The 11,430-nt window shown below is 33.3% G+C and overlaps 1 protein-coding gene across 1 annotated transcript; it reads left to right on the top strand.

Moving 5' to 3' along the window:
* Positions 1 to 9,333: 9,333 nt before the first annotated feature.
* Positions 9,334 to 11,430, top strand: LOC112493088 (DUF724 domain-containing protein 9; the record flags this gene model as incomplete). Its single annotated transcript, XM_060811233.1, has 5 exons — positions 9,334 to 9,537; positions 10,296 to 10,548; positions 10,621 to 10,695; positions 10,848 to 10,994; positions 11,117 to 11,430. Coding segments are annotated over exons 2-5 (561 nt in total), but the record flags the coding sequence as incomplete, so codon positions are not given.

The following is an 11,430-nucleotide window of genomic DNA, read 5'->3' as shown; positions in this document are numbered from 1 at the left end:
AGCCAGAGAGATTGGTACTTAGCTTTTCTTATTTATAGAAAGCTTTTTCTAACAAATTTAAAACCTACTGGTTTATGACAGCTACACCTACTTTTTTTTTTTTTTTTTTATTGGTTGCTGAACTTAACTATCATAACAAACATTAAAGTTAATTAAATTATATATTAAAATTAAATATTTATTTTTAGTTTGTAATGTATTAACATATTTGTTACGTTTTTAAGTTGTTTATGGACGAACCGTCTACCATTACGACGATAAGTGTAGTAAGAAACATTTGGACTATTTACCCATCATCAAACGAGTGTCTTCTGCAATTGGGATAGGGATTTGTGTTTCTATATTTTATAAGCTTTTAAAAAAGTGGTCAACTTAAAATAGATAATTTTACATATTTAATTTGGCCCCACATTTCCATGCTTCTCATGTAGTTTGTTTAGGTTATGGATAAGAGTTTTGTGTATAACTCATAACAATTAAATATTCAGTGTTACAAATTAAATTTTCCCTTTTATATTATATATACATACATATATATATAATACGTTTATTTATTTTGTAAAATGTTTTTACATAATGAGAGTGTAAATCTGTAAGCCACCAGATAGGAATTGTTGGCATAATTGTGGACTTGTCATGATTAGAAATGCATAACTCATTTTAATTTAATCTATATATTGTTTGTGTTCTATGATTGGATGGATACTAATTGTTTTTTATGCTTTAAGCATTTGGACTCTTTCTCTCTCCTATATCTATTTTTTTTTTTTTTTTTTGTTTGCTGGTGAAGGTCGAACCCAACTCATAGTTTGGGATGTTTGTACCTCTAACCATCAGGGCTACCATTTATCCCCTAAATGAGAGATTTATAATTTTATTACTTTTGAACCATTAATTCTTTAGATTAATACAATTCATTACCATTTCATTAAGCCCACATTTTTAGCCCAATTTTGGTTTTAAATGGGATGTGGCTTTCATGTATATGGATGTGTGTAACAGGGCGTATGTGTGAGAAAGTGGGTACGTTGGTAAGGAAGGTAGAACCATGTGAAACAAAAGGAAGGATAAAAGCGTTCCATTATTGTTGAGTATGGAGTGCAATGGCAGGTTTTTGCAGGCACTTAAAGGATCATATTTAGTGATGGCTGCTCTAATAGCTTTTTCATCATATGGAGGTATTTATTTCTAACTTTTTGATGTATGTTTTAAGTTCAATGGAGTTTAATATTTATGTGTTTGTATAGGCATTAGAAAGTAGACCATAAATCGCATTTGGTTGTGCTTATTATGATCCTTAATACCTATAAAATCTATTAAGAATCTCATCAATCCAAACAAATGGAATTCCATAAAATTGAACATGGAATCACATCATAAGAGAATATAAGAGAAGAATTCGCTTTGCAAGGCTCTGCTTATAAAAAATCCAGTTACAGACCAAAACAAAAAAATCCAAGCTACAGTTTTATATATAAATCGATTTTATATCGTTTCCTTAACTCACCTATTGCTTTGTACTTATAGATATAATTGAACACGAATACTTATTTTGCAAAAGAACAAAAATGAACATAAACAAAAGTACAATTTTTCATTGTTCCCCTTTTTCGATATTTATTATAGTATAGTAGATATAAGGAGAATGAGTTTGATGGGTGAAGCATTACCTAAATAAATACCCACATGCATAAACTCCAACCAAGAATTAGTTTCAATTTTCATCATGAGGATAAAGATAATATAATAAACCAGACCTGAAGGGTTAGATAATGAGCATGATAATAACTAAAGCAGAGAATAAATCACAAAAGACAAAAAAATATATAACATTGAAAGATACTCTTTTATTTAAAGTGCAGTACTTATATAGACATTACATCTAATAAACTCAACCAAAATAAAAGCAACTATTACATAAAAATAGGACCACTATCCTGCAGTAACAATATTCCTAAAGATTAGTTAAAGACTAAACATTACCCGACAGAAATGAGCATGTACTCAACAATAAACAAACTTCCTAAATACCAAGTCAACATAAATTTCCAACAATCTCTCCCTTAAACTGATGTTCTAAACATCCAGTTTAATAACTTAAGTTACATTCTCCATATTACAAACCCCAAGCAGCTTCCTTAGCCTCAAAAAAGTTATTGAATTGAGAGGTTTAGTGAAGATATCTGCAACCTGGTCTTCGCTTCTGCAATATTCAATCTCAATTACCTCATCTTTTATAAGATCTCTCAGAAAATAATGTCTCACATCAATATGTTTGCACCTTCCATGTAGAACAGGATTCTTAGACAGCTTGATAGTTGAACTGTTATCACAATAGATTTGTGTAGGACCTTCTTGCTTGAACTTTAGTTCTTCAAGAATTCTTCTTAGCCAAAGAACTTGACAAGCACAATATGATGCAGCTACAAATTCAGCTTCAGTTCTTGATAATGTCACTAGTGGTTGCTTTTTTGATAACCACGAAACTGCAGCTGATCCCATCATAAACACATATCCAGATGTGCTCCTTCGGTCATCTAAATCTCATGCATAATCACTATCAGTAAAGCCATATAAATCTGGTTTTTCTCCCATTTTGTAGAAAAGCCCAAAATCCATGGTACCTCGCAAGTACCGAAAAATTCTTTTTGCAGCCAAAAGATGTATCTATTTTGGATTTTCCATATACCTGCTGATGAGACTTACTGAATGCATTATATCAAGTCTTGTTGCTGTCAAATACATTAAAGTTCCAACTATTTGCTTATAAAATGTACTATCAACCATTTTGCCTCCTGAATCCTTTACAAGCTTCAAATCTTTCTCCATTGGAGTAGTGACAGAGTTACAGTCCTTCATGTCAAACCTGTCTAAAATTTCTTGGACATATTTCTTTTGAGAAATAAAGATACCAGCAGCAGATTGCACTACTTCAATGCCTAAAAAATAATGCATTAAACCAAGATCAATCATATCAAATTCCAGCATCATAGACTCCTTAAATTTTTCAAACATTGCTCTATCATTTCCGGTATAAATAAGATCATCTACATATAAACATACCATAATTATCTTCCCATCAACTCCTATTTTGGTATAAAGAGTATGTTCATAGGACATCTTTGAAAACCTTTGTTTATAAAATAAGCATCTATACAACTATACCAAACTCTAGGTGCTTGTTTTAGTCCATAAAGAACCTTTTTCAATTTGTAAACTTTATGCTTACTACCAATTTGCACATAACCAGTAGGTTGATCAATAAATACCTGTTCTTGCAAATCTCTATGTAAGAATGCTAACTTCACATCTAGTTGATAGATAGGCCATGAATTTTGTGCTGCCAATGCAATCACCAATCTGATTGTATCATGCTTTGCAACAGGAGCAAAAACCTCTTTGTAATCCACACCATATTCCTGCTTATAGCCTTTAGCTACTAGATGTGCCTTGTACTTGTCAACTTCACCATTCTCCTTTAGCTTGGTCTTATAAACCCATTTAACACCGATTGTTTTCTGCCCCTTTGGAAGATCTGTCAATTCCCAGGTATTATTCCTTTCAATAGCTGCAATTTCTTCATCCATTGCCTTTTGCCACTTAACATCTTTTACAGCATCATCAAACCTTGTAGGATCACAATCAGAAAACAAAGCTAGAGGAGTAAGAATATCTTCATAATCAACAATTCCAGTTACCTCATAGTTGGTCATCCAAGCTGACCCTTTTCTATAACGTTGAGGACGAGAACCAGCTGCTACATCAAGTTGAGTGCCTGTTGTCACTTGATTTCTTTGAGGAATATCTGGAATGTTTTGAATTTCTGCAGAAACTTCCAAAGTTGCTTGCTGACCTTTGTCACCTTCATCTTCACTGTCAAAATTTACTGGAATTTGCCGTCCATTGTCAATATCATTCCAAGACCAGATTTTTTCTTCATCAAAGATCACATCACGACTTATAATAATTTTTTTGGTAATAGGATTGTACAACTTGTAAGCTTTTGACTGATCACAAACACCAAGAAAAATACACTTTTCACTCTTTGCATCCAATTTTTTCCTTTTCTCATCAGGAATATGAGCATATGCTATGCATCTAAAGATTCGAAAGTGACTAACCGTTGGTCTACATCCTTTCCAAGCTTCCTCAGGGGTCATATTTTGAACAGCTAGAGTGGGGCTTCTAGTCAAAATATGAATACTCCATTTAACTACTTCAGGCCAGAAGCTCTTGGGAAGGTCACTTCTCCTCATAAGACTTCGTACCATGTTTAGAATTGTACGATTTTTCCTCTCGCATACTCCATTTTGTTAAGGTGTATATGCTGCAGTAAGCTGTCTTCTGATTCCATGCTCTTCACAAAAATAATTAAATTCTTGTGATTTAAACTCTCCTCCACAATCTGTGCGAAAGACTTTTAATGGGCTTCCAGCATCTTTCTCAACAAATGCCTTGATATGCTTAAAGGCATCAAATGCTTCAGATTTTTCCTGTAAAAAATAAACCCAACATTTTCGACTAAAATCATCAATGATCGTTATGAAATAACATTTACCTCCATTTGATGTTGGACTTAAAGGGCCACAAAGATCAGAATGAACTAGTTCCAACGGCTTCTTAGCTTTCCAAGATTGTCCTTTTGGAAAACTATCACGGTGTTGTTTGCTAACAAAACAATCTTCACAAACTTCTATAGGTGAATCAAATTGTGGAAGACCATCAACCATCTTCTTCTGTTGTAAATTCCTCAACCCACTACGGTTTAGGTGCCCATATCGTAAGTGCCATAACCATGCTTCATCTTTTACACTTGCAGAGAAATTAGAATGTGTTGTCTTATGAAGATACAATGGGAACATTTGATTTGCGGTCATTCTAACTTGGGCAATTAAACCCAAATTGTCATCTTGAATTCGACAAACACCATCCTTGATAGAGATCTCATATCCCTTTTCTTGAAGCTGCCCAACACTAAGCAAGTTAGATTTCAAATCAGGAACATATAGAATATCTGGAATATAAAGTGTAGAATTTCTCTTGGTTTGGATAGAAACTTTTCCTTTACCCATAACAGATACTGTAGAGTTATCATCAAACTTTACAGTATTCCTAAAAGATTCATCCAAATCAGAAAATGCAGATTTAACTCCACATATATGGTTGCTGCAACCAGTATCTAAATACCATAAATTCTCATTAGTTTCTTCTTGAATGTGAGACACCATAATAAGAGAAATCTCTTCTTCCTTTTCTGCAAAATTGGACCTTTCACTACGTTCACCACGATCTTTGATTAAATTAGTACGACATTCTGAATGATAATGTCCATACCTGTGGCAGCGGAAACATTCAATTTTTGATTTGTCTACATACTTGGATTTAGGCCTAGCTGAATTTTGACCATCACAACCCTTTCCATTTCCTTGAGAGTCAGCTACCTTATTTTCTCCTGATTTGTGATGCTTGCTCTTTCCTTTTGAGCCATCTTTATCATGCCAGACACCTTTTGTTTCTGCCTGTAACACTTGCTCCTCTTGATCCTGCTCACTTAATTTTTGCTCATGCACCAGCAAAGAACTTTGCAATTCATCAATTGACAGTGTATCAATATCTTTAGATTCCTCAATTGAACAAACGACAAAATTGAATTTTACCGTCATTGATCGAAGAATCTTTTCAACTATAGTGACATCCTCCAGCTTCTCTCCATGAATCCGCATCTTGTTTGCGATTGCCATCGTCCTTGAGAAATACTCTGAAATTGACTCTCCTGACTTCATTTTTAAGTTCTCGAATTTAGCATGGAGGGCTTGAAGTTGTACTCTCTTTGCCCTTATTGTCCCCTAATACTTCTTCTTCATGGAATCCCAAATCTGTTTGGAGGTGTCTTTGTTTAGAATTGTCTCCAAGATTGAACGATCAATAGCTTGGAATAAATAATTCTTTGCCTTGAGATCTTTCAACTTTTGTGCTTCCAACTCTGCTTTCTGTGCATCTGTCCACACAATGCCAGCTACTGGTTCTGCAATCCCTTCACTAACAACCTGCCAATACTCTTTGGACCTTAGGAAATTCTCCATTACCATGCTCCAATGGTCATAATGACCATCAAAGCGAGGTATTGCAGGTTGCACAAAGTTCTCAAATGCCATGAATAAATTGCTGCTGCAACAAATAAATTAGAGTAGAAAAAAGATGCAATTCTTTCTATCTCACTTCTCTCCCTCAACCAGGCTTTGATACCACTGATAATAACTAAAGCAGAGAATAAATCACACAAGACAGAAAAATATATAACATTGAAAGATACTCTTTTATTTAAAGTGTAGTACTTATATAGACATTACATCTAACAAACTCAACCAAAATAAAAGCAACTATTACATAAAAATAGGACCACTATCCTACAATAATAATATTCCTAAAGGCTAGTTAAAGACTAGACATTACCCGACAAAAATGAACATGTACTCAACAATAAACAAACTTCTTAAATACCAGGTCAACATAAATTTCCAACAGAGCATGAACCTTGAACTTAACCGGCCAGTGCTTTAGTTTAGGCACCCAAAATACCTTCTCATAGCCCAAAATGTGCTTATGAGGTGAACTATCCACTGCTGGAGGGCTAAAGAACAGAAGCATCGTGTGGCTGCCACTTATTTTTCCACCATTTTCAACTCTCAAGTGGCTATTGAAAACAAGGTTCTCGCAAGTTTGCTCCACAATGTCAAGTGACTAGCACTTTAACGACAGGCAGATATGGCAAATGATTTGTTGCGGAAATTGAAACTCGCTAGGTTTAAATTATTCTCAACATCACATGCAAAAACAGGTGTTGATGTTGATGACTTACTGGAACCATGTTCGTTCCCCGAAAAAAAAAAGAAAAAAAAAAAGGAGGCGAGCAAGAAGAAGAGCAAAATCAACTTTTGTGCTCTATTTTTGGAACTAGAGGCCATTTTGTGAGGAAGCCTTTAAGTCTGCAAAAGTTGGACAAGAATAATAAAATGGTATGTATGTGAGGAGGAAATCTCTAAATCTCTACGAGATTGAAGAAATATTACAAAAGAACCATAAAAAAGGGTGCCAATTTGAGTTATATCGCTATAAAATAACACAAATTTAGCAAGTTTAGGCTTAATATAAACTGATTCAAGTTAAATTTGTACTAACTAGTTAAATACGATTATTAAACGTGTTATTTTTTAATAGATTTATTTAACTCGTTTAATTCAAAATTGATTTGCATTAAACCGTTTAATTATACATGTCAATTAATATATCAACTTGACCCAATACAATTATAACTCATTTAAATTATAACTTTAAAATATTAATTTTACCATTAATAATTTTTAATTACTAAATTATGTACTTATTTAAAGTTGTATCATTTATTTTCTTTCATTAATTAAAAATTAAAGAAATAATTTTTTTAAATAAATATTCATTTACTTAAATATAATAGTTTAAGAAATGTATAAGCTTATGAAAAACCAAAAATTAATATACTTAAAACTATTGGAGATGTATAAAATTGAAAACATAATAATTAAAGTTGTTTTTTATATTATTGTTAGAGAAGTAATATTAGTTTTATTATATATATATACATATATATAATTACTATATGAGATTGTATTGTTATCATATATTATGTTAATGAATTTGTAAGTATAATTTTATGATTTTACATATATATTTGAGCTAAGAATTAATTAGTGATTTAATTGATTTTAGCTTATTTAAAATAATTAATTTAAACAATTCAATTTATGTTTTATTTCAAGTTTATGTAAACAAATCAATTTCGTATAAATAAATCTTATTAATGCAAATTGATCTATTTAATAAACAGATTATATGAGTCATGTCTAATTATTTGTTTATTAAACAGGTTATGCTTATATAAAAAAATTTCGATAAGATTAATAAACAAGTTAACCTGATCACGACATGCAATTACGAATTGCCATCCCTTATTATAAAGGGTCTATCAATGGAGGTTTTTCATGGGGTGAGAAGTTGTCAGTAATAATGGAATTTGTTTAATGGAAGGAGAAAAGGAAGAAGAATAAGAAATAGTAAAATTTTGAAAGAAAAAGAAAAAAGAAAACAAAACAAAACAGAAAACCCATAACCACATTGCTTTTTTAGCAAGTGGTGGAGGAGTTTCCAACTTAATAAATTGCAATTCTTTTTTTTTTAACAGAACAAACACATTTTTTGTGAGTGTGGTATGTACAAATTTGGTGGGCCAACAAGCTTATACAAGTCCTTCAAAGTTTTAGATTTTTTTATTAGTTTTGTCCATCTTAGCTCTCTATTATGTTTTTATAATTATTTTATAACCATTTAATAGTACAATTGCGTTGCTAATTCACTACAAAAACCTCATGGATTAGTTGGCATAAATTTTAAAAAAAATGGAGCCCTGTTTAACCAGTTATTTTTAAAATAGCTTTTTATTTTGGATAATAGAAAACTATCCTCTAAAACAATTATAAAGCGTTTGGCCGTTATTTTTTAAAAACAAAAACAATAAAAAACAATATATAAGAAACAACATTTTGCTGTTTTCCTAATTTTGAAAACAATTTTAACATACTAAATTCATTTGAACAACCAATGTGGGCCAAAGTGGGTTGGCCTGGTGGTCAGCACGCCACTACTTGCACCTGTGGCGCGCGAGTTCGAGGCACCATTGGATGGGGGCATAGGGGTTAGTAAAAAAAAAAAAAAAAAACAAAAAACAAAAAAAACAACCAATGTAGCATTACCCAACGGGCCCGAGATAGCTTGTATAGGACTGAGGCTTGGGCTGGCCTAAACGAGCTGGGACCCAAGCCTGAAAATACCCCAATGGACCCTGATGTCAAAGAACTATCCAATGGACTCGATATTCAAAACCACCAAAGCACTTTTAACACATTGATCCGCTCAAATGGGCAAGATACCTAAGAGGATTGTCTGATGAGCCAAGCACCTAAGAGGGCCATAACAAGCCCAAAATCCCAGATTGCCTAATGCCTCTTGTTTTTACGAAATAATAGTAACCTGTTTTTGGTTTTCTATTTTAAAAATAATGTTCTGAAAATAAAAAATAGAAAATACAACCAAACAGACTTTTTAAAATTTAATATTTGATTATAAAAAATATTACAAATTAATTAATGAGGAATATGTATGTGATTATGGAAAGGGAGGGAAAAAAAATCTAAAAAACAAAATTCAATTCTCCTAGGGGGGTGTTTGTTACATGGGACTGGCCAGGACTGGATAGGTTATAGTCCCAATCCATGTTTGGGAAGCAAAATCGAGGATGGGACACACTTATCCCGTTAACCAATTTATCCGCTTGGAAGGGGACAAAGTTGACCCACCAAAACACCTGGGTCACTTTTGTCCTGCCCTCTCTCGACGTGAATAACCTCTCGTCCCTCTCACACGAAGCTTCTGCTGGACCGTTCGCCGCCTCTGTTCAAGATCTCGCCAGATCGTTGGCCGCTTCTTTTCGGTTTGAAACCCTCGGTGAGTCTTTTTCTTTGCTCTGTTCATTTTTGTGTTCTTCATCTTTGATCTGGTTAGTTTACTTCTTCTTCTTCTTCGTCGATTTAATCTCTGCTTCTGCTTCTTCTTCTTCATTCTCCTCTGCTTCTTCTTCTCCGTTTGATTTGTTTAGGGATTTGGTTCACAACATTTTAAAGCTTGTATGAGTTCTATGAAATTGTTTGAATGATCTAGTGAGACTTAGTGATATTGTAACCATACGAGGAAGCAACCCTAGTAAAATTAAAGGAAAGAGAGATTTGGGCAGAAGGATTCAGTCTTAGAAGTGTTCAGTCTTACCTATTGTCACGACAGTACATATTATTGTACCATTTGGTCACTTTTGAAGCAACGGTGTCCATTTTGGATCTGCTGTCATCAATACAAGATTATATATCAACCTATGTCATTGCTACATAAGTTGTATGCCTTTCAGGCACAAATCACAAGCTAAACTTTGAAGTGCTGTTCGAACTTGTTGGAAAGACTAACATGATGCATATCCAAAACTTCTTGGAAATATTTATTGTTTACAGTATCATTTAAGATTCTTTTTTTTTTTGGGGAGTGTCAATTTTTATTTTTGTTGATGCTTATAAATCTCCAACTAAGTTTGCAATTGTACCTTTTGCCTAAATAGAGATGCTGATGCCACTATGATTCCTCTATGTTTATTTGTTCCTCTGAATATTGGTAATTATAATGTCTGTCCGTTATTCATGTTCGAGATTAAAATGCAGAATAATGTTGGAGTGAGTAATGAAATACAAGGAAAGCGAAAAGAAGATAAATTATCTATTGCAAGTGGGCAAGCTGCAGCACTAGGTATGTAATAAGCCAAGGTACCAATTACGGTTTGCTGGTAAATTGTTTTGCATTACTACTTTGTGTCAACGTTTTTAGGTAAGCAACAAAATGGAGCTCGAGTTATTGCTGTAGATTGCACGGCTGATAAAGTTCAATTGCCTATGACTGCACTGATCAAAGTTTCTGGTATGGGGGGCCTTATTGCTATTGTAAAAATATAAGACACTTTTGGGAAACTAATCTCTGTCAATTTTATAGGTGATCAACTGGATAGAGCTGCAGGTGTTGGTAATTGTAGAACTGATAAATCTGAATTAACTGTGGGAGTTTTAGGTATGGAGAGCTTGCTGCTATGTAATAATTTAAAACCAAAATTAGGGAAATAAATTTTTTTCCATTTTGTTAGCAAGCAACCTCATAGAGTTGGTGGTATTTAGGATAGTGATAAATCTGATAATGCATCGAGGTCTGTCTTAATTCTGTAGGCTCTGAAGAAGCACTGAGAGATGGAACAACTCTAGTCTCTGCAACAGATTGTTTGGCAGAAGAAGCTATGTTGTTTGTTTCTAATAATAAACCTTTATCAATGTATATCAATGAAATTTGTTCTATAGAAAATTCCAATTACTCAGGTAAGTTGTCACAAATTTCCAAATTCGGATGAGTTGTGTTGCTGTAATTATTTGATTGATGACTAATTATTCTTTAAAACTTAAGCAATTCAATTGCCAACCTAATGGAATAGGTTCTACAGGTGACATTGAGCAAAACAACGGTCTATCTTTGCCTTTTATGAAAACTTTTTCAATTTGGCAACAATTTGAATCAATGGAAGTATTCAGAAAATTGCCTCAAAATCCCCATTTTCAGCCTTCAATGAAGTCTAAAAGGTTATGTCGAGAGGGATTAGCTATTGGCAATATGTTTGCCTTTGTTTCTTTGGTTGAAATGATTGCAAAGTTGGAAATAGATGCTCCTGCAGAATTAGTCAATGACGCTACTGAAGCACTTGTTGAATTGGAAAAGATGGGATTCAATGTCAAGGCATTACAAGGTCGTCTGAATGAT

The sequence above is a fragment of the Ziziphus jujuba genome, chromosome 9 (assembly GCF_031755915.1).
Source record: "Ziziphus jujuba cultivar Dongzao chromosome 9, ASM3175591v1".
NCBI lineage: Eukaryota > Viridiplantae > Streptophyta > Magnoliopsida > Rosales > Rhamnaceae > Ziziphus > Ziziphus jujuba.
This window is presented reverse-complemented; position numbering and strand designations above follow the sequence as displayed.